The sequence below is a fragment of the Callorhinchus milii genome, unplaced genomic scaffold (assembly GCF_018977255.1).
Source record: "Callorhinchus milii isolate IMCB2004 unplaced genomic scaffold, IMCB_Cmil_1.0 Scaffold11, whole genome shotgun sequence".
NCBI classification, from domain to species: Eukaryota; Metazoa; Chordata; class Chondrichthyes; order Chimaeriformes; family Callorhinchidae; genus Callorhinchus; species Callorhinchus milii.
This window is the reverse complement of record NW_024704752.1, coordinates 18,623,151-18,648,067: the sequence shown is the minus strand read 5'-3', so window position 1 is coordinate 18,648,067 and position 24,917 is coordinate 18,623,151. Positions and strand designations below refer to the sequence as shown.

The window sequence follows — 24,917 nt, the reverse complement described above, 5'->3', positions numbered from 1 at the left end:
AATCTATATGTCTGTACATCTCAAGTACAAATCCTGCTTTCAAACCAAAATTCTAACCCACTTCTTCTGCCAGCCTTTTCACTTTGTTGTATGTGATCGAATTTACTAAGCGTGATTGCGGGCTGACCTGCAAACCATATTAGTTATTTCCCGGGTTATCAGTTGGACAATGTGTGATTGTCACGGTGCAGCTCCATGATGTGAAGCGTGTCCACTGAGCTGATGCTGTATGGCTCCACGCAGGGGAGCTAATTAGCCCCTTAAATATGTTTGCCGTAAAAAAAAGGAAAAATTATTCCAGTCATCAGTTTATCTTCTGCTGTTTTGGAACTGGACAGGTGGACTGCAGTTATGCTTTCCAGTCCTATGTGTTCCTAAATCGCTTTGAAAACAAGCAGTAAGTAATTGATGCTCAATGCATTACATTAAATGTCCTACTGATATTGCGCACCTTACACTCTGTGCTTTTAAGAAACAAATTTATTGTAAGACCATGCTTGATTGAATTTCAATGAGATTTTAATGTCCCCTTTTTCCGCTGAGTACTGTGGTTTGTCTTCACCTCTCTTTAAGGCGAAGAGAGTGGTGTATTGAGGCAAGAGAAAATTGGCTTGTGCACAAATATAATGCATTCCACCGTTAGCTAGACAACTTCAACATGTGTCACTAAGTGCAATTTGTAACTATTTTTGAGTAGCTTTTTTTATACACGAATAATATATCTAAGATCTGTACCCGCCATTCATTCACAGAGCTAAAACTGTTAACTAGTCCCAAACCAACTCTGAAAAAAACTGCATATCTAGAGCTGCAATTCATTTATCTGATTTACTTTATCCTCCTTGGGAGGAAGGTAAGTGTGGTCTCCTTGGAGTTAAACTAGCTCCAAGATGACATGTTTGGCAATGGACTGTCAGAATCGAGCCCATTCTCTGGGGTCGTCCAATAAAGGAGTGATTAATAGTTTTCAGAGGGTTTTAAATAATATGAACTGAAGATTGGTTCATTATTTTCATGTATCTGTTGCTCTTTAAATATACAGAATTTTGCAAGTTTACTGAGCACTTTTAGTCTGTGTTCAGTCTTTTCTTTATTTCCGTGTGTCATGATGGACATCAATGTGCTCAGCAGTCTATGTGATGCCCTCATTTGAAGGATTTAATCGCTCCACATTTATTGAGTGTTGAATCAATAGCGGATTATTGTGAAATATGTTATATATTTGCAGTGGGGCTGCATTAATGATCTCAAGAGATTAGTATTTTTAGCTCACATTTTTACAGAATGAACTGATCCAATTTCAGTGAAGTGCTCTTGGTATCATTTCTGGGTAGCTAGTCAAATACATTCTAACCGGCTATCTATCACATTAGGTAGGAATAGGGAATAAATTATAATGGTCAGAAACAGAAGGGAAAATAAAACAGATCAATATACTGTGAAGAGACAAAGCAAATAAGTCAAATAATCTACTGGTCGGGTTCCTATTGTGTTTTCAATAATGTTTTCAAGAACTTAAGTTGGCATATATATTACAGCGTTGGAGTTATTGCATATATATTACAGCGTTGGAGTTATTGCATATACTTACACTTATGCAACAAATTTGTTGATGTACATTTATAGTCATCAACATAACAACAATAGCAAAATTACATTTCTATACCTCCTTTCACGCCGGTAGGATGTATACTATAATAAGTATACATACCAAAGTATGTATACTTATTCTACGTAGTCTACACGTATTTTGCCTACAAAATACACAGTCACCACACCTTGCAGTATTCCTGTGAAGCACTTTGAGACTTCCTTCCAATGTGAAAGGTGCCATATCAAAAGCATGGATTATTATTTTAACTGCACTGCAGTCAAGTAGCCATTACAGCCTTATAAGTGACATGTTTGATTTACGCAGGGTGTATTCTGAACACTCTAAAATGAGCAAATCTAGACCCAAGTGAAATTTCTCCCCATGAGTCAAATACGGATTCTTTCTTATAAAGTTCTGGATTTGGAGGATAGTGACAAGATTGAGTCAAAGTGGCCTTTGCATGTTTCTGTGTGATGTGATGATTCAAAGTCCTTACTTAAGAAATCCCATTTGAAATGGCAATGCCTGAGATACCAATGCACATTCCTGATAGTGGAAATTTTCTCACGATGACTATTTTCAAATGAATTCTGCCATGTGGTAAGAAGCATTCCAAACACTGAACGATAAAGTGCCCCAACAGGGTAGCAATATTTGCGGTTTCTTTCTGCTGTTCTGCTAAATAAAAGCCATCAGATGCCTGCTGATATTTGTGGTTGACCAGCGAGCTGTATTTCACTTGAAGCATCACAGGAACAATTGTAAGGTTCTTGCTTTTCACTTTGTGCGGTTAATAACTTGATTCATTCCACTGTGCTTATTATTAAGCAGCAAGAGATGGTTTTATTTGCACTAATTGTGCATCTGCTGTATTTCTAAAAAAATGCTGACAGACATGTTTGAACGATATTCAATGATGGTATTTAGAGCTGTCAATATGAATTGGGGCTGTTCGAACTGAGATGTTCAGGAAACACCTGGGACAATAGCATATGGTCTGTACCTAGTTAGGATATTCAATTGTGGACTATTCTCTCTATCCAGGTGGATGAATAAAATGTATCAGTTTCACGAAAGACATCTCTCATTAAACCTGGGAAATAGGGCTGGTTTTAGGAATATGTGCCACAAATGCCCTGTTTCTCAATATCAAAAATACTATATGTTCAACAACAGCAACAACAACTTGCACTTATATAGCGCCCTCCACGCAGGGTAACGTCTCAAAGCGCAGTTCACTTCTTTTCTGATGGCTTGTGTACCATGGACTATTGCCGGTCAAGAGAGAGACTGGTGACTTTTGACCAAGCTTCCAGCAGTGACACTGTGATCAGTTCATGTCAATGTGGGTTTAATCGTCCCTTCATTTTATTTCCCTAACCAAAAAGAGGCAGCTGCATTCCTAGTACTATTTACTTAATGTACTGCTTTACAACCAACCATGTATTTTCCTCCCTGAAATTTCACAATTTCTAACTTTGCAACAAGACAGAAAGAAGTATTCCCCCCCCCACCCCTCTTCTCACTTCCTTGGATATATTTGTTAATGGTTTCCTGGTCTCCTGCACAACATGCTGTTTTTAAGGGTTTTATGGAAATTCTGGGTGTATCAAATAGCGTGAAGCTTTTGGGCCTCTTATGAAATCGAAGCAAAAAACAGATGAAGGAATGGGGCAACTATGGAAGTGTTAGTAAATGATACGTGTTATAGTGAACTCTGAAAAAAATGGCCAGCTACCGTATCTTCCAAAAGCCCCAATGGATATTTTATATTGAGATACGGTTTATGTAATATCCCCCTGCTCTTTAGTGAGTACGTACACCAAATCATTGTAACTAGGCATTATGTAAGTGTCTTTTTAGTTTTCCAGACTGCATACTGAGCCAATTTATTTCTCATGGTGCCAGTTTTCCAGAGGAGGAAATGATATTCTTAAACTCACAGTGGAGTTTCTCTCCAGTTGCCATTTACAGCTCATACTGCTGACAAAGTGGAGTGGTCATTTTATTGCTTCCATTTTAAAATTTCGCTTTTAATGAGCTAAAAATGGTTCGTCATTTTTTCACGTGTTGTTGTTACTCCCAATTTCCCTGAAATATTACAGTTTTCTTTTAAAATCGGTGAAAAGGTTAATCCTACATTTTTGGGGGTAAAAAAAACTAAGGGAAAATTTAAGAAGTTTCAAGGGGAAACAATCATCGAAACATCTTTTCAAATGGGGTGAGACAAAATTGATGGTATTTTACCAATAGTCCTTTTAGCTCTCCTTCCAGTGATTTTAGTATATTTAAAAATGCTTTTTTTGTTGGTGTTCCTGATGCGAGGTGAGAGAAAATGCTATAACAGACTACAAATGCGTGACTCAAAGAGGAAACAAAACCAAATATAGCATGATTGTGTGAATCAGCAAATCTGTTAACTTCTAGGTGAAAATCAGTAAAACCTGACTTTTAAAACTGGGAAAATTATCCGTAAAGATTGGTAGAATCCGATAGCAGGATCTCAACCTTGAAACAGGCAAGAAGAGAATTTGCCTACCAGCAGAATCACTTTCTACCAGCACATTCAAATCCTGCTTTACAGTGAGCAGAAAATAAAATCTGAACCAGGTAGATTGGCTAAAAACGATGGGATGCGATGTGATGAAGCATACCTCATTTTCTCTCAGTGTGTAACAAACTTTCATACTATGTAAGCAGTTTATTGCACCACCTTGTATCTCAGACACTGCTGACTAAGTATGAAGTATTGGACATTAGTTTACCAATATGTACGAGTGCACTAATGGAACGTGTGTGGGATTAATAGCTACTTCTCTTCAGGGGAAGGGAGAGAACAATGGCCAGGCCAAGGTCCACCACATAGCCCGGCTCACCCGTCATCAGCTATCATCAACCCTCTCCGGAGATTGACTTAAGCATACTCATCTTTTATTTACTACCGTATCAAGAAAGACTATTCGTCATTGTCATGTAAAAGGAATTCTAGACAATCGGAGACACACAGCTGATAAAAGAGGAAAGGTTGCATGCACAAACCGTCACCCAGGGAATTTGTATAATGGATAACATTGTGCTATTTACTTTAAAGCAATACACATTCCCATAAGCACTAGAGAAACCCCTAGGAAATTTCTGAAGTTGCAAGTACAAAGCAATTGGCTGCTGCGTTTTGCCCAGAAAAAAACACAGTCACTACACTTTACAGTATGTCCTGTGAAGCGCTTTGAGACATCTCAAAGACGTGATAAGGCACCTGCATCAAATGCAAGGATTATTATTATTATTATTATTAAATTGCGCTTTAAATTAGCCTTCCCTTCTAGTATTTACCAAGCTACTATAACAGATTAAGTGTCTTCATGGTTCTGTGTGTTCCTTCTCACTGAATGATTGATTAGGCTATTTGAGCACACAGACTTCACGTTCAGATACCTATTGCTATTGGTAAAGTTGGAGGAGTCCCAGGTGGAACTATTCCAATGTATAAACCTCTGATGAGGCAGCTTTTAGACTGCTTAGGGGATTGATCCCTCTGCCAGAGTAGTGTATCTGCATAGAGCATTACAAAACTGCTTCTACCAGGGATATGTCTTGAGTAATCACTACTTTTCTGTATTAGTTTGCACAGTATATCTTTCAGACTAAATAAAAAGCACATTTGGGAATGAATTGGGCTTAAGGGACTCTCGTGTCTACAAAAAGCTCATAAACATATTGACAGACTGGAGCTGAAAAGAATCTGGATGATTTTTCTACACGTCCACATCCCTCGTGTTAAGACAATCAGTCCTCTTATGTTTGGAAATAAATCACGATTGAATACATCAGCAGCAAATGAGAGGCATTAAGAGATTGGAGATTGGACACAGTACAGGTGTTACCCAATCAGCCTCATATTTAGCAAGGCAGCAAAAACATCATTTTTATCTCCAGAAGGCAAAATACTGCAGATGCTGGAAACCTGAAATAAAAACAGGAGTCGCTGGGGACACTCAGCAGCTCAGGCAGCATCTATGGAGAGAGAGGAAAGTGAGTTAACGTTTCAGAAAGGTCATCAACCTGAAACGGTACCTCACTTTCCTCTCTCAGCATAGGTGCTGCCTGAGATGCTGAGTGTCCCCAGCGACTTCTGTTTTTATATCTTTATCACCAGTTCAGGACCAATATACTCTGGACATTCCTCTCCTAAAGAGCTGCAGATCTGATACTCCAGAGACCAGGTTGATCGGGAATAAACTTATTTAAGCATCATGAAATACAAGATGCTGAGAACTACTAGGTGTAATGCAAATGTGCTATTTGGCAAACCTAATATAGTCTTATATAAATAATGATTTTTATTGTACACTGTTAATCTTTGAGGAGAAAATTATATGACAGTATCACTTAAAAAAAATCTCATTGATGCTAACTCTTTCTTGTCACCAGATCGCTTGGCCGCTGTCCCAGAGCATTGATGATTTTTTAAAACTCATTACATTAAAAAAAGTTTTAAATCTGTTATTACAGTAGTAAAGTTCAGTTCAGATACAAATCACTAGGCCAGTCTCACTCAGTGATCTCAATGGTTTCACACTATCGTGGCAAAATATGTTCCGGAAAACTTTCCCATCCCTTTCTACTGCCAAAACATGCTTTATCATTTTCTTTCAGGCTTTATGGCATCTTAACTATGGTTCAGATCTCTTTACGGAGAGGGGAAGGGAAAGGTTACTGCAAGTTGACATCTTTTTCTTCAGCCTTGAGCTCTGTTAATAGGATTTCTCCCTCATTATTCTCTTTTGTCTTTCAGCCAGAATCCAGTGGAAATTCAGCTTATTTTTATGGCCAAAAACAGTCGCTACACATTACATCAGGGGAGCATTACTTCTGAACTTCCCAGTCCCAAAAAGTTTCTGATTCCCCCACCCAACCCCTGCAGTTCAACCTCTCATTCCTCTGCTTGTCAATTTTTTAAAAAAAATAAGTTTTCGCACCAGACAAAAATTAACCTCTGGCCCCAATTCAGCCCATACATAGCCTGTGTCCACCCACAGCTGCTCTCCACCCCTGTCATTATGGAAACCATGTTTTATGTGGATGCAGAGGGGGACAGTCTGCCAACTCGCCACTTCAGCCTTAAAGGGGCCACAGGGCTACATTTTTGGCCACGATTTAAAAAAAATAACAAAGCCTTATCATTGGGTCGTGGCAACTGAACACGAGTTACAATAACCGAACCAAACTTGAATTTTGATTTGGCTCGCAAATGCTTCGATCGCTCTGTTATAGCCCCATCTTCCAAAGCAGGTGTCTCAGTTGGGGAACGCTCTTTTTTGATCCATTTAAGGGTCTGTAATCTGTTGCTGCAGCTGCTGCTCGGAGTGAAACCCAGTGTGACTATGGCAACCAATGACATCAGGCTCTCACCAGGGAGGATAGACATTCTGGTGGCTTTTGTTTCAGTGAGAAAAATCAGTGAACTGTGTGCCTTAGGCACCGACTACCTCCGCATGAAGTGGCATCAGGGCAGAAAGCCATAAACTTTCCCTATTCATATCTACAGGAGCGTTGATAAATTTTAGATTTTTTTTGTTAAATACTGTATATGTAAACAACATTCAAGGGGTTCAAACCCAAGAGATCAATGGGTTACGCAATTAAAATAGTCTCTTTTTTTTTTCTTTCTTTCTTTCAGAAATTTCTGAATTGCAAGGAAGTCTTAAGAAATCCAATCAAGTGGTAACTTTTCTTCAACAAGAGATGAAAGATCTCAGACTTCACTCAGATGCAGCAGCCGTAGAAACGCTGCAACTCCAGGCTTCAGCCCAGAGAGCATCCGAGTTTCAAAGTAGATGCCATGAGTTGCAAAAACAGACATTGGGTGAGTGTCAGCTAACCGAGGTCATGATGACCAAATTTTGTGTCTGTGCATGAAAAAAAAGTAGCTCAAGTGGATTTGCAGCTCTCCACATCGAAAAAGTCAGAATGACATTTGTTGAATGGTATTATCTTCTCAACTTGCCTACCAGCTGTGCTGCCACTTCATTGAGTGTCCGTCCACCCAGTTATGATATTCATTAAAATATTCCCAGTTCGAAAAGGCTTCAAAGCACTGCTTTGTTTCATTGCACTGTTGCTGTTGAAAAATAAGTTTTAAAAATAAAATGCGGCTTCCAATTAACTCACAATTAACCCTTCCGGGGCCAGGGCAGCATTTTTGCCCACAATAATTGAATTTTTCTAAAATATATTCAGACGGATTATGCTAAAATAATACATTCAATGATCTTGAAAGACTAATGGCATGATTTCAGAAGTGTTTGATAGATCATTTGTTAGTGAAACGTTAAGAGTACTGGCTGCCGTATAAGGTAGCAATTTCTTTTCAAAGGTTATCTGCCGCCTTGGTTTTAATTATGAAACTGATTTAGTCCTAAGCCAGCAATGGGTAAAACAATGTATAATCACATAACTCTTTGTGTTGCTTCTGATCCTGGAATTGATCCATTTGCTCTGACTAACAGCTGCTTGGCATTTAGAGCCAGTAATGTCATATGCAAAATATTATTGAGAGCCTCAGTCAGATCAGGGCAACTTGCCCTGCCTTCTACCAAGATACAATGCACAGAGTTTACAAATAAGAACTTGAGCCAAGTAATGCCTTTAGGTTCAAGACCAAGGTGGTCCTAGTAACTAAAACTTATTTATATAACTTCTATGTTGTTCTGCCCAGCTGTAGTTATTTGCAATACTTTCAAAACTTTTTCTGAGCATATTATTACTTATTTCAACAAATATTTTTCAATGTGGAGTAACGAATTGTAAAGATTGTAAAAACGTATTGTTTCCTTCCTTAATATTTATTTGTAAACTAGGTCAGAAAGACTCTCAGACCTGGGAATGATAATTATTTATATATTTTGAGTATGACTTCCTAACACTATCAAGTTTTATATATAATGTAAATATATATATAAACCCTATTATATATAATGTAAATATATAAAACCTATTATATAATAATGTAAATATATATAAACCCATAAAGCCCATATTTTAAGTGGACTTGCATTCTAGTGGGGTGCCTTATAATAATAATAATAATAATCCTTGCATTTGATATAGCGCTTTTCACGTCGGGAGAACGTCCCAAAGCGCTTCACAGAACACACTGTAAAGTGAATTGACTGTATATTTGTGGGCGAACGCGGCAGCCAATTGCGCACAGCAATGTCCCACAAACAGTCGTAGATTGAAAATGACCAATTTATTATTGTTTTTGGTTTTGGAGGGATTATTATTAGGCTCTGTGTGGAGTAAGGAAACTTGCCCAAGGTTTCGCCCTCTGCCTGGAATTGAACTCAGGTCTCTCACTTGGAAAGCGAGTGCCCTAACTTATAACTGCTTATAACGCAGACACCTTTATAAGGTTCCACTGACCATTACAAGATGTGAAATGAAAGCCCAAGCAGATTTGTGCAAGGTGTCTGAATGAACTGCGTTCTCTACTCAATGTGGAAGGAGCTATATACATGTAAAATCATTGCTGTTGTAGTTTTATTTCTAATGCTGTTTCTGCTACCACTTGTTGAATCTAACAGGCCTAACCAATCAGCTGGACACTCTGCAGCAGAATGTGCAAAAAGTTACTGCTGAATTAGAATGCTACAAGGAGCTGTTAATGTGAGTGGAAAAAATACATCTTATAATCATAAGTAATCTTTGAAAACAAGGTTGTGATTTGCCTGGTATCACTGGTAATTAATAACATCATAAACCTCCCAGCCACATTGGGATTATCCGGGGTCCTAAAGCTTATAAGAGAGTTTCTCTATCCTATATATTTACAACAACAACAAGTTTACAAGGCACTGGTCAGGGTGCAGCATTTCAGCATATGTTTAATATATATTTAGTAATTCATTTAAGTGGGATCATTTATCTGGGAAACAAAATTTCGCAAATGATAGCAGAAAAGTAATGTTTCATTTATATTAGACAAACCTCATTGTATCCATGTGTAAAATATGGTTGCGCAGTGTTTTGTGAAGCCAAACACCTATGTACATAAGACTGCAAGATCACAAGATTGGTTTGGATGAAGAAGGCTCTTTGACCCATTTGATCTCATCCCATAATACCCACCCTACTGTCATCTCATCACAGCATCAAGCTATTTTTAAAATTAATGGCCTCAAGTGCCTTTCCAGGCAACCTATTCCAAACATGAATCACCCTCTGGGTATAGACAAACTTCCTGAAATTGTCCTTTGTGTTCTACTGTCTCGTGGCATCTGAAAATATTGTTCTGGGTTTACATTCATAAGCACATTTAACACTTTATACATCTCTATAAGGTCCTTTGAGACATCTCCTTACAAGTCTGAAGAGCTCAAGCTTGTTTAATCCTTGCTTATAACTCATTCCTGTCAGACTGGCAATCATCCTCGCTGCTCTCCTCTGCACCGCCTCTAGGGCCTGGATGCCCCCTTTATGTCATGGTGACCTACACTGTGTGTTGTACATCAGGTATGGCCTGACCAGAACACTATATAACTCAGTGTGACTCTGACCATCTGAAATCAATTGATTTGGCAATGTAGCCCAGTGTCCTATTTGTTTATTGCTGCTCACAGTGTTTTGACATGGTGAACAATGCATCAGCTAACACCCCTAGATCTTCCTCTGCTCTCCCTTAGAAAGTTCTGTTCTATCCAATTACTTGCAATTCTTACTTCCTAAATGTAGTATCTTGCATTTATCTGTATTAATAAAGCCTAGCTCAGTAGTGGCCAACCTGTAACCCGCAGTGTCATCAAGCAGAATTCCCCCGAACATTCGCACGAGTCGAGATAAGTCTGGTTTGATCTCTGGTATGTTTTCAATGTTTTCTTGGTTGAATATTTCTTGAATTATGGCATAAATTTATGGATATCTTATGAAGTGTAGTTACTGTGTATTTTGTGGGCAGATGTGAACTCAGTCATTGCCTATCAGTCCAATAATCACCAAAACTACATATCTCGTGTCTTGGTGAATTAGACATGCCTAGTTGTGGTCATTCAATCACATGCCACCTACAGCATCAGTCAGCTCATAAGTACCCAACACTTTTGTTAACAAGAAGAAACAAAATCAATGCACTTGGTTAATAACGTGTGTACATTATACATATATGTAGTACATACACATACAAATTGAATGGTCCATTTTCTTTTTTAAATCTCTCAATTCAATTGCAGGATTTATTTGGATCACTTTCATGATTAGGTGTGACTTCTGTGCTATATATTTAGCTTTTAATAGACTATGTCAATACTTAACTAATGAAAGAAGAACCTATACTAAGAGCCTAATAAAACTTCTAACTGCCCGTAGCTGCAGCGAGATTAAAGTGGAAAGCAAACATTAATTTACATATTATCTAGGAAATGCACACAGATTTATAGTAGATAGATTGGTTTCTTTCACAACGTGCTTAGTAACATTAGTCACAAGGTTTTAATACATGTGGTGTGGCCGACTGTAACTGTACGATTACAGCTGTAAAACTATTTGAAATCAATCTGCAAAAATGAACTCATAACTTTTCTTACTACAGAATTCTAATCTACTATCTGTTCCCTGTTTGATTAACCAACTTATCTGATTTCCCAATACTAATATGAAAGCTTTTTTTGACTAACTATTGGAAGTTGGTGTTATAAAGAGTGCATCTCAGTCTCAACTGACAATATACTTTTCTATAGTGCCTTACACAGTGGGAGAACATCACAAAGCGATTTACAGGAGCACATCCTTTTGTAAACACACTGGGATCTACCTCGTGCTCGTCAGTAACACTGGCTATCTTTTCGCAAAGCCTTTGTTTTATCAAGATGTAGGAAAAGGATCACAGTTGTTTTATTGATCAGCATAAGCTAAACCCGCCGTAAGCAAAAGTGTTGGCAATTTGAACAACTAACTAGATTGTATGTACTAATGAGTATAGCTTACAAAGATGGTAGTAATGGATTGATAGATATTAACTGATTGTGGTACGTGATTGACTGACCAGTTACAATGAAGGCAGCTGGTTTTAGGAATGGGACAAAGAGATGTTGAGGCGTGGGAGGATTGGATGGTGGGAATTTATTCTTGATCTCTTCCCAAATGTGATGTATTTTTGGTTATGGTTGAAATGATGTGAGTAGAGACTCAAGACTCCAGAGCTTGAAGCTGTGTGAATGTCAGGAAGCCATTCAATTTTCATTATTTTTCTTCTCTCACTGCATTTAAAGAATGGCAGCGGTGATCTTTAACAAAAGTTCCTAAGATAGGTCTGATATCCATAAAATGCACACTGAGAAATTTCAGAGAAATCTCCCACCCATTGACACAGACAGACCATTTCTCGGGAATAGTGTGCAGTAAAATTCACCCCAAGCACCGAAGCTTTAAGCCTATCAGTGGTATGATTCAATCCAAGAATAGTATAAGTTTCATGTCCGTGAGGAACTCAATCCTAAGAAGAGGAAACCATCAACTCAGAATTGAATGTGAAACATCTGACACAAACATTCCCCCACACTCTCACAACAACAAGATATCGATATTGAAGCTATGAAAACTTATTTATTACAGTGAGGAGAATATAATGCTCTCACTTAAATACGATATGTAAAGTCTATTTCTGTATTTGTTCCCATAACTTGTGGGTTTGGCAGGCAGTGCACTACAACTTGTCCCTTTTGGGTACTTGTCTAAATCAGACACAACATGACTCACTGTTCCTGTTCCATGTAAGAAGGCCCTCACAAGTCTCAGCTTCATTCTGTCCCCCCCATTGGCATCAATTGTACGGAAAAAGAAAGCTGATGAGAGAATTTCTTATAACAGCCTGTTCGTAACAGGACACTAACCGTTTGTTATCTATGGGCTTAAGATGCTTTTCAGTGCATTCTTTTCTAATCAACATTTCTGTTCCCCCCCCCACCTATGTTTGATTTATGCCAAGTCTTAGTTGCAAAACGTACGTCAAAAGGAAAGTCTTTCCTGTAATTGAACATTGCACACAGTCACACAAAACAATTAAACTGAAAACATGTGGCAACTGAAAGCACATAGTTGTAAACAGGATTAAAAGCAGAATATGTACAGCAGGTCAAGCCGCATCTGGTGTCAGGTCAAATTCTAAAGGTGTCAGTCTCACTCAGTGGGTCGCACTCTTACCGCTCAGTCAGGTTGTGGGTTCACTCCAATTCAGTGCAAGGTCCCAATCTGTTCAGGATGTTAAAGATCCCGTGACCTTGATATCACATCAAATGCAATAGGAAACGTCATAAGTATCACCTCCTTTCTTTAGTTTAATATGGCAACTTCTCCCCAAAGAAATGAATTGAGGAATACTTTTGCCAGAACAAAAGTTGATATACATACATAAAGAAAATGTTACAAATTTTGACTGCCAAAAGAATTGCAATCACTATTTCAAGAGCAACAAAGCGGAGCATATTTGCTTAGCAATTTTCTTACTTATCGTAATTATGATTTTAGTCATTGACGACTTGTAATTTGATTAGAATATGATATGGATGCCAGAAAAAGATGATAATCTGACCAATGCATCATGGATTTGTATTGTATTATATAAATAATACCAACAAAATTTTGTTATTTTACCCTCAGTGGCCGACATACATATACTAGGTTCAAGCATTAATAAGGCTGATGGGGACAAAAGCACAGTTACATACTGTTTTATCTGTACACTTTTATCCCAGGTTACTTTTTACTAAAGATGTCTGCAACAGTTGAAGCAGTAAGGACAAAGAGCCCAAAAATGAGATTTGATATAAACCAACACCTAATTTTATTTAATCTATTGTTCACTCGAATGTGAAAACATTAATGTTGCAGTTTTCTGAGCAATGCAATTTTAAAACCTTTTCAATTTTGTGTGGCCTTAATATGTCTTGTTTTAATACCATTAGCATTCATCATCCCAGAAGCTGTACATTCTCTCCACTCCACCCCCCCACCCCCTCACCCCTATCACTTTACTCTGAGCACATAAGTGGGTTTCAGTAAAACATTTGTGCCTAGTAAAGGCTTTCCAGCTTTCCTCTGTACATTTGCCTTTTGCAAACAGTTCTGACCAGTTCTGACTTTGTTAGATGTGCCCCACATTTTCATGTGCACTATATGCAACAGAACACAATGCACGTTTCAAGCTGCGTAACCAGACTCTCATGAAGGGAGAATGGGAATAATTGACATATTTCACATTTTAGTCCCATTTGCTTTCTTTGAAAACTTCACAGAATAAGTATTCAATTACCTGGAGGAGGAGGTGGAATCTGAAGTCATGTTTGATGGTGTAATCAGAGAGTACTATATGCCATTGTGTTCATATGAATACCTTTATTACGTAATGTAAATACAAAATGTTGAATCAGCATGGTCTATAGACCATCTGGACAACTTGCTCAGTTTTGAGACTGACTTGAGATTGAGTACCCTTAGTTGAATGATAAGATTAAGATTTTGTATCATTGGAATAAAAAGGATAATTGGAATATAAATTAGTTTCAATTTTTCCAAAAATTATTGGTGATACATTTTATATCAGTTCATGAATATCATGCTCACATTTGGGCCGCTTTACCTTCAATTTTCTTTATTTTCACTGAACGAGGTAACTTATGCTGAGAGTATGATTCAGAACCTTGGCTGATGTTTTTTTGGGCTTTACCAATCAGTCATCAGGGTAGCTCATAGAAATCGCTTTCCATTTGTATCATATCGTCAACCCATTGCCCACTGGATTATAGTCTTGTAACTCACTGTCAGCTATTACCTGATTATATTATGTGTGTTATTCAAGGCATGTTACTCCCCTCTAACTTACAGAGAAGTAAATATTGAAATCTCCGCTAGTTAAATCATGTGCAAATCTGCTATCTATTTGATTATAACTCTTCGACAGGAATGCTACAGAATGGTAATAAATTATTTTATTTTCACGCAGCGAGTTGTTGGAATCTGGAAGGCATTGCTTGAAAGGGCGGTCGAGGCTGATTCGATAACTACTTTTAAAAACGCGGTGGACGGGTATTTGAGGAGGACGGGTTTGCAGGTTATGGGGAAAGGGCCGGGAGTGGGACTGACATTAATTGCTCTATTCAAAGAACCGCACAGACTCGATGGGCCGAATGGCCTCTTTTTGTGCTGTACAATTCTATGATTCTATTCAATTAACATGTATTATAATGAGTAACACACTTTGGGCTACACCACAAAGCCATAAAATATCTTGATGTTGAGATTTGATTTGTAAATGTCTCAAGTTTCATTCTCCCAGTTTCTGATGATATTTGCATCAGTTTTCATCTTGCTCACAATTTACTCCAGATAACTTTATAGATACCTAGTCCAAAAGGATTTATCTTACTGTTCTTACCAAGCTCACACGGACTGAGAACATCTATAAATATGATTCTAAGAGGGACTATTGTAGAGGTTGCAAACTCAGCAGCTGAAAATTCAAATTCGGATTACATTTGCATGAAATAGAAAAAGATGATGCCAGATTTAACCATATTTTCATTGTATCTCTACAGGAATAAATCAAAAGAAGCAGACAGTCTTCTCTCCAGAATACAACAATTGGATTGTGCACAAGAAGAAATTGAATCCAGGTATGAGAAAGGTTATTAAATTATTATATGATAATATGTTCTTTCATTGGAGAAAAAAACAGTTGATTTCATTTGTTCGTCTTATCACAGACAAGGTAGAGAAATGAAAGAAAAAGAGGAAGAGTGTTTTCGTTGGCAACAAGAATATAACCGTTTACAAGAAAAGCTGGAAGAGAACCTGTGTAAAGAGGCAGAAATACAAAGACAATGTTCACGCTCACAGAATGAACTGCAGACTCTGAAATCTGCCCTCAAACAGACGAAAGGAGAGCTAACAGCATTAATGCAGGAAAGGTAAAACTTTTACATTGGGTCATGCAGTTATGGCTTGAGTTGCTAATCATAATAATATAACTTGCATTTGATGTAGCGCATTATCACATCTTTGAGATGTCTCAAAGAGCTTCATAAGATATACTGTAAAGTGAATTGACTGTATATTTGTGGGCAAAATGCAGCAGCCAATTGCACAGAACAGTGTCCCACAAACAGTCGTGGATTCAGTAACCAAATTATTATGATTGTTATTTTTTCACATTTCTTTGTGATCATTTCTTTGATGCCAGCTTGTTTCCCTCACTGTTACTGAGCTACCCAATGTTAATAGATCCTAGTTATGAGAATAATCAGGACATAATAGCTTGCAGCACAGTTGCCCAAAGAACGAATGGAAAAGAAGACTAGAGTCTTAACTTCTAAATCTTTCTAATTCGATCAAAACTATCCACCTCCACTGCTTTCTTGGGAAAAAATGCTCTACATATTTAACTTCCTCCACATAATTTAATGTAAATTATTTACCTTTATCCCCTTATAAACTTGAGACCACGACTCTTAAGGCCTGAAATTCCACCTTGGACTGTATTAATTTGTAAGACCATTTTGTCTTAAAAATTGAGATTGCTCAAAATTGTGAAAGATTCTGAGTGCATTCTTGGAAACCAATTATTTGATAACATAAATTTGCTTTATTAAATGTTAGGTTTCACAAGTGTTTTTCTCCCACTAGATATTATAAGTACCTTTAAAAGTTAGCAGGTTGGAATAGGTAACTGATTATCTTGGAGATATTTTGTTATGCTGTAAATAAAGTGGTAATAGGTAGAAAAACATGTAGGAAATCCTCAATGGTGAGTGTTACGTACAGTATTTGTAGAAAAGAGGCAGCTGATTTACTGGGGGATTTAAAACTGCAATGTAACTTGCTTAGGACAATGAAGATGTTATCTGCAGACATTTGATTCTGTAGTTTAGCCAAAACCCAAGTATCGATACTACTTCTTGTAACTTCTGGCATTCAGAGACCATTAAGAAGGAAGATTTTTTTTCTATGCTTGACTATATGCTGGCTCAATTCCCAAATACTTGTGCAAAATCTTATGACTCCAGTAAACCCTATCTAACTACCATTTACAGCTGAATAATTTTAATTGCTTCAGACTTGAAGTTAAGCTTACACTTTGTCAAAGAAAGTATGTTTTTGTAAAGTGTGAAATATTTTTCACTGCATCGTTTTTCGTTGTTTGGAATCCTTTAACAATCAATTTGAATAATGGTTCTTCTTTCAACGTTGCTGCCGGCAAAATGCAATCAAAACACATTTTCCTTATTTTCATTATAAGTATTCAAATAAAAAAATCATATTAATATACTCAACTGCCCTTCATTAACATGAATGCGTGAGTGATAAAGAATCAGATAAATTATGGTTGTTCTCCATTCATGGTGAGTGACATTTCTTTGTGTTTATTTTGCCCCATTTCAATTTATTTTATAACCTATTTCTGAATTGCACTTATTAACAGGGTTTACAAGAGGAACTTTGGTAATCTTTGAATGCTGTAACAGTATGCCCATTATGCTCAAAGCAGCACGCCACAGTATTTTTCATGGTGTGTAGAAAACATGCATTCTTTGATAAAAATGGAAACTCAAGTTGAAGTTCGAGAATAGTACAAAATTATTTAACCGTAAATGTTAGAGACATTTTACTGCAGTCTTAAGTTATTAGCTTCTAGAAATTATCCCATATCTGGATTTTCTGCAAAAAGTTAATATATCTGCGTCAGAATACCATATGATAACAAAGTTTGATCAATTTGGCGAGAAGAGGAAGATTGACTAACATAAGTTCCTTTCCTGGACTATCTACATTGAAAACATATTCCATGAGGACTGTAAGACACAATGAAATAGGTAATAAAGAAATACCTGCTGCTACTCATTCTGTGCTCTTTTGTGAGTCAGCATGTGAGGGCAACGTCTACTTTGTTCAATGATACTTTCCGGCAGAACAAACGTAATAAAGGATGGAGGCTCTGGAGGAGGGAATGATTATGGTTTACAGAGGTTTGAAGCCAAGAAGAACTATTTGGCCTTAATAAAACCGGCGTCTTTGCATCAGCAGAGAATTTTTATATTTGTTATATAGCTATTATCTGCAGCTGTGAAAGAAACTGCGGCTGTGAATTTCAATGCCACATATTCCCTCTAGTCACCTGGGAGCGATTACACTGATCATACTCACCAATGTCTGACTGAATCTCAGAGGTCAGTGACGCACTCATTATTCAGGCTTGGCAAATTTATTAATTACCAAATCTAATGAGTGCCAGGTAGTCACTTCCAGTGATTCTATTTCATCGTCGTCCTTCCATGGACTGTTGGAATCATTTACTATATACACACAAGCAGAAACAAGCCACCAGGCAGCAAGCCACAATGTTATGGTTCACATCAACCACAGATGAAGAATATTCTCAGAATAATAATAAAGGTAATGTACAATTTTTGACACCTCATGTGATATCTATCTTGCCAAATTCCCAGTCACCTTATAATGTAATGTGAGGCAGTGTTCATTCCATGCTTATTTAAATGATGAAGGGACTGATCATATAATTAGTTTCTGGTGACCCAGTTTATGCTCCTCGCAAATCCTGGTTCTTAAAGCCTCTGTGGAAATTCACAAACCACTGTGGGTGACCATTACAGCAATGTATGTGCTGCCACAAGTCACTTTGAGAGAATCTTTGGACGCTGAAATTTCAGGCAAGATGCAAGCCTCGTCAACGGAAGACAACAAACGCTATCCACATGCACTAGGAAGTGGTGACCTGGCAATATCTAGGCCAGATATTGGTAAATATTTATGTTTCACCCACAATTGTCAAAAAAGCTTTAAGGAATGCAAACAGAATGATTCCCTTCCATCTTCAGAGCCAAGTCACTGAAGCCATTTACATGGCTCTGATCAGAGCTAGCCATCAAAAGGGCTCTTCCACGCACCTAAACTTTGTTGAAATCGAGACTCTTCAAAACTGTACCCAACTCCTTTTCCAAGCACTCTGAACATTTCTGTCTTTCCTTCTACAGTCTTTAAGGATTTAAAACCCAAGCTTCTGTTTTCTTGTTGGCTGAAATGTTGTTAGTGTTAAGACTCTGGGCAGCGCTGACTGTTAATGGGATTTCCATCACCATAAATGCTGCACTGAACGAGCAATTTCAGTCCACTTGCTTGTGTCAGTTATGTTGGGTGTTCTGCACTGGTTCAAGTCCTAGCTGGGTTATATCCAAAATAGGTTTCTCAATTAACAAAAAAATCCATTTTGTCTGTGTAATTTTATTCAATACTATAAGGGTTCAAGTATAATTTTTTTTATTAAAAGTGAAGCATTTTCCAATAAGATAAATGACTGTTTAGCTTAATTGATGTATTTTCTTGTTGAAACAACTTTGAAGCTAATTCTCCCTTATTCAAAATGCCCAGCAGTTCAAATGCACATTTCTTATTTTAGAACTCATTCTGCTTTTAGCACTGAGACAGATTTATTCCTGCAAGAGGTTAAAGTCATCATATTAGTGTTGTGATTAACACGGGTTGTATTGAACCTAAAAATACAGTACAAGTGAGGCAAACCAGTTTTCAGCACGGCATATGCACCGACACCCACACACACGTAGGATTTAGTACTATATTTTCCTCAAGACCTTTACGCACTCATAGCCCAGTCACACATCAATATACACACTCTCCTTCAGCATTCCATCGCTGTTGTAACATTGGCTTTGGTTTCTGGGATTTTATATGGGTATTTAAACCAAACCCACATGTATAAACTGAGGGGTTGTGCCGGTGTCGGGCAGTGTCTGATTTGGGCTAAAAGTTCATCTTCTCATTCCAATGATGAGGAAAAACTGTTCCTGTAATTTTCAAGACCATAAAGTACATAATCTGGGTCATGACTCATGACATTCTGAGTTCACTGTGACAAAAAAGTAATCTTGTTCAAATTCTTGTGACAATCCATGATATCAAATGATGCTAAGAAGATTAAACATTTACAGTTTTAAACCTTTCTCTGGCGGCAGAATGTCACTGACTTTGAATACAAATCACCTCTCACAGCAAGCAACAGTTTCTGTTTAGATTTCCAGTGATCTTATTTCCTGCATAGGTGTTTTGAACTCATCAGTATTTCTATCAAACCATCTGCTGGTCTTCCTTTGCTGAAATGTAAATCTAAGGAAACATTTTTTTTTGAAGAAGAAAAACATTACTGGCCTGGGCAGGTAAGTGCAGAACAGTCGTGTATCTGCGTCATGTAGCTGATTATTTCTGGGTTTCACTTTTCAGTGGACAGATATCACACATTGGCAAATCCGTTCAAGAAGCAGGAGAGATTATCCTCTCTGGCTCTTGTGGATTAAACACCTCGCTCACCATGAATAAATTGCCACATATATTGTAACACTGTTTTTTTCCGTGATTCTTTCTATTTCTCTATGTTCCTGTTCTTGGGAATATTTTACTTTGCCAAAAAATGAGACAGTGTGTGCGTTTAGATGAAGCTGCTATACGCTGTAGATGGCCATCTGACTATTTTCTTTTCTGATTCAGCTGTATGAAGTCTGTCTTAAGCTTCACGGATAATAACAGCAACAATTTGCATTTATATAGCGCCCTCCATGCCGGGCGGGTTCCCAGAGCACTTATACTAGTGACGGATAACAGTATAATAAGGTCCGAATGTTTGCTCTCTTTTCCAAATTGCTGAAACATGACTTTCTTGGCCTAGTTTTAATAACATCCAGCCTCTTGCGGAGAAATGATTTCCTACAATAAGGTTTTATGGTACTTTAATTAATGCTGTGTCCAAGATCATTAACTGTTAGATTTTTAAAAAATATTCTATGCTCAGTAAATTCCTCAAAACTAAACCTTTAGAAATAGAAATCTATGTTAACGACTGTCTCACCAGACTAGAAAGGGAAGTCTACCTTTTTCTATTACTTATGGCCTGAACATTTGATACCACATTTTGATACCATTGTTCATTTTGCTCATAACCATGGCAAATGGGTACCATTTGAAATATCTCTGTTTATTACTCCAGGAGGCAAAAGACTTTTTGCCAGTCTATTGAATGATTGATAGCCATTGAGCTCCAGAAGACGATGAATATTTCCTATTCCTCCTTCACGTAACTCCCTCTCTAGCTTCCGTCAGTTATTTACTTCTCCATCGATCCAATGTTTCTTTGGACTGTTATTCACTTGTCTCAGACTTACAATGCTTGGCTCAAAAGATGTAAAGTGTTTATGAGGCCAGGCTTAGGAAGTGTTCCCTTTCTGCCACCAGAATACAAATACTGTTATTTCCTGTATTTTTATATTATTTTTATACCCATTCCTCTCTTTCCTATCTATTTCCCTCTCCCTTGTGTGTTCATTTTGTTGTTATTCATACCTAACTCATTCTTTCCAACAATAGTTCATTATTGACGGGTTAGATATTTTGGGAAGGCCTGTTTTGAATATTTGCCAATTACTATCCACTCTTACATTTTGACTGTAACTCTTTGCTTACAGGGAGCTGATGGTGATTTCTCATCAGAACAGGATTGAGCAACTACGGGAAAACTTTAGACAGAAGTTAGGGGGTGAAGATAACTGGAGAGAAAAGGCAAGAGGCTTTCTATCTCGTAGCTTCGGTGAATATACAGCGTGATGCTAATAGTTTGGTTCGACACACTTCAATAGGAATACGCCCTGCCTGCACAAGTAGAATGTGTAAGAGTTAATAAGTGGATCTGACCTGGGAAATTATGGTTGGGAGACTTTCTTTTTAAAAAACAAATAAACCTCTCTAAAATTCTTATTTTGGGGGGATTGAAGTGAAAACTCTGTGTGTTGCTGTGCTGATAATAATAATAATAATCCTTGCGTTTGATATAGCGCCTTATCACGTCTTCTAGACGTCTCAAAGTGCTTCACAGAATATACCGTGAAGTTTAGTGACTGTGTGTTTTTGTGGACGAAACGATAGGAGCTAACAGCAAGCCAACAAATGTGAAAGAAACCTATGTGATCTTCACAGTCTTTTTCAGATTGACACCATGGATTGGAATTTAATTTATTGAGCTATCATTTAAAAACCACGTGTGTGTGTGTGTGTGTGTGTGTGTGTGTGAAGTGTTCAGGGGCAGCTGTTTCTCAGCTCTGTCTTAGATACCGAGATAAAACGTGACAATAAGATGCATTTCAACTCATTCACAACTTCAATTGCCATTTGCATTGACCTTTAACGACAAGTGCACACTGTTACTGAACAGCATAATAGTCTCTTGCCGTCACGGTGATTGCCGCTGGGTGGGTGGGAGATTATACGTCAGTTTTTTTTTACTCTTCACTGAAAACATTTTTTGATTATCTCTTTTATTTTCTAACATTTGCTTTGTGCCATGATTGAGCTGCTGTAGTGATTACATTATTGCTCGCAATGGCAATCAGGAGAGAGTGCTTTAAAGAGCTGCTTCTATTATTAATTCTGCACTAAACTGCTTCCAGTCATACAGAACCTGAGCTAAAAGCTACGGAGCAGTTACCTAGCAACTAATTAATACAGACTCTCCACAAAATGGCTTAGATTGCATCAGCTAGCGGATGTACGGAGAAAGATTTACCGAATAACAATCTTTCCAACCAAGATTTGTTTTTGGAAAATAGAATCTCTAATGTGTCACGACTAGATACTACTATTATCATAATCCTTGCATTTGATACAGCGCCTTATCACATCTTCGAGACGTCTCAAAGACGTGATTAGGCGCTATATCAAATGCAAGGATTATTATTATAGAAAATTTGTGATGCTAATTTTCTTGATTGAATTCAGTTATTAATTGTATTTAACTGATGCATGTGCTGAGTTGAACTAACACATTGTGTTGAATAAATCGGAACTCCGTTGTACAAGGACAGTGGCTGGTTGCGTTTAATGCGGAGGCTACATTGGCATTGGGCTCAGGTGTAAGCATTGCTTTTTGCCGTTTCTCAGGTTGAGGAAGAACTCACCAAAGAGCGTGAACGTCACTGCAAAGAGCAGCAGGAACTAGTGCTACGGATGAAGGAAGAAGCCAGGCTGGACCTGGACATTGACAGACAAAAGCACCAGGAACTTGTCAGTAAATACAAGAAAGAGAACAAGGAACTGCAGGCAAAGGTCTGCATTTTCAGCGTGATCATAAATGACAACTAAAATGCTATCAACCATGTTATTCATATGTATAGTAAATAACAGACCACTGCAATTCAGCAATTGGCTGCCGCGTTTCGCCCACAAAACATACAGTCAATTCATTTTACAGTATATTCTGAGAAGCGCTTTGAGACGACTCGAAGACGCAAATATACAATGTGCAGCATTCAGTCAAGTTACACGGCTCTCGATGTTCCTAGTTGCATTATCCATATCGGGTATTTTCCAAAAAGAATCATCAAACTGGTAAATTGCATTTTCCATTTTTTACCAGTTTTGTCTTTAACATTCGTGTCTCTCTGATTTGTAACTGAAGAAATCATTTAAGTAACTGCCTTTGAGTGCATGAAATAAACCTAACTTTAATTCAATCTTATTCTCAATATGGTCCTGGCTGATAAAAAGCCAATCAATACTGTACTTATGATTTCTAAATACCAAACAATAGTGTAAGTGCATTTGAAGTAAACCCACTGCCATAAATCAATGTGGATGTCTGCATGGGGACAAATATCCAGTGAGTTTCTTAACTGACATCCTGTAAAGTAGGTATAACCTTCAGAAGTATTTTGCATTAAATATAGGGAGTTGCGTCATACATGTTAACATCAAACCCATAAACATCATGTCGCATTATTACTGAGTTCGTTGTCGGGACATTCAATTTCATTGTAGTAAAACTCTTATTTAAAAGAAAGTTGAAATTCAGAGTAAGATAAACTATACAAAACAATGTTGAAAACTATCACACAATAATAGCACACTAACGTTATAGGAACTTGCACCAGCAGAATAGAGTGAAACTTTTTATTTGCACTGTTGGGACATGGAATGCCCTGTCAAGTAAGGGTGATAGAGGCAGAATACCTTATGGGTTTCAAAGGGAAGTAGACAGGTATATGAAGGATAGAGGCTTGACCGGGTATGGGTATGAGTATGGGACACTTCCCCATGTGAAGGGCGCTATATAAATGTAAGTTGTTGTTGTTTGGTGATAGGGTGGGGCAGTGGGATTAAACAAACATCTTGCTCTAAGAGCTGGCACATACTCAGTAGGCCGAATGTGCTATGAATTTCTATGGTTTTGTTTAAAACAAAGCTTTCTTCCTTTAACTGAATACATTATAAAGACTCTTGAAATGTAATATTTGGCCATTGGTCCATCACAGTTCTAAGATATAAATGATAATGATTAGAATCTGCTATCAGATTGCCAAATTGCGTTTTGTACAGACTGTAACGGTAGATTAGGGTCAGGGCACCAAAAGGTTAAATGCTTAAACTGTGAGTATCTTTCCTGTGACATTGGACTGTTCTTTGGTTGGGTTTTCAGACCAAGTCTAACTTTGGTAACAGTCTCTATTTCTAAGAATGGTTGAGATACCGTATATTGCTTTGCATGAGAGATGTTTCTGTGTATAAGGAGCCGGGTCTGGATCGTGTATCAATGTGAAGGCATTTCATTTTTATGTACAGAATTATGAGATAAAATTGTAATACCACTGTTGTGATCACTGTGTTCTCCCAGCAGTAATAACCATCCACATTCATCTGAAATGCTTTTTTGGATCACGAGTAATTCAGATTTTGAAAGCTGTAATTACTCCTAAGTAATTGTCATTCTAAGAGCACACATCTTAGGCTAAAAGTGACCAAATATTGGGGGAATTTGGCATCCAAGTGAGTGAAGTGTTTGTGTACTTTATTGTTAGGTTCCTGGCTTAATTGACGCTGCCACCAAGGGATTGCAACTGGAGCTAAACAGCTTGGAGAAGGAGCTTAAGGATGCACAGTCCCGACTGATGGAGAGGGACCGTTCGAAAGAAGATCAGATCTGTAGCCTGGGAAAGCTGGTGTCAGACCTGGAGACCCGGCTAAGGCAAGAACAGGACAAAATGGATTCTATAACTCAGGACCTGAGGAAAGAGGTACAACAGAAATCGTCAGAGCTGAGAGACACTCAACAGGAACTGCAGCAGCTAACACGAGAACTGAGTCAGGCCCAGGCAGAAGTATGTATGCAAATAATCATCATAATTCTAATAGTCCTTAGGTTCAATGTAGCGCCTTTCACGTCAGGAGGGCGTCTCAAAGCGGTTCATAGGATTTTACTGTTAAG

At 37.8% G+C, this 24,917-nt stretch overlaps 1 protein-coding gene across 1 annotated transcript in view; it reads left to right on the top strand.

Annotated features, from left to right (window-relative positions):
• The window catches only part of lekr1 (leucine, glutamate and lysine rich 1), a 66,692-nt gene that overhangs the window by 39,637 nt on the left and 2,138 nt on the right, over positions 1 to 24,917 (top strand). The window contains exons 6-12 of the mRNA XM_042339314.1: positions 7,275 to 7,460; positions 9,181 to 9,262; positions 15,181 to 15,258; positions 15,349 to 15,552; positions 21,130 to 21,223; positions 22,598 to 22,762; positions 24,511 to 24,810. Of these exons, the coding sequence (XP_042195248.1) occupies positions 7,275 to 7,460; positions 9,181 to 9,262; positions 15,181 to 15,258; positions 15,349 to 15,552; positions 21,130 to 21,223; positions 22,598 to 22,762; positions 24,511 to 24,810 (1,109 nt within the window). The remainder of the gene's footprint in view (positions 1 to 7,274; positions 7,461 to 9,180; positions 9,263 to 15,180; positions 15,259 to 15,348; positions 15,553 to 21,129; positions 21,224 to 22,597; positions 22,763 to 24,510; positions 24,811 to 24,917) is intronic.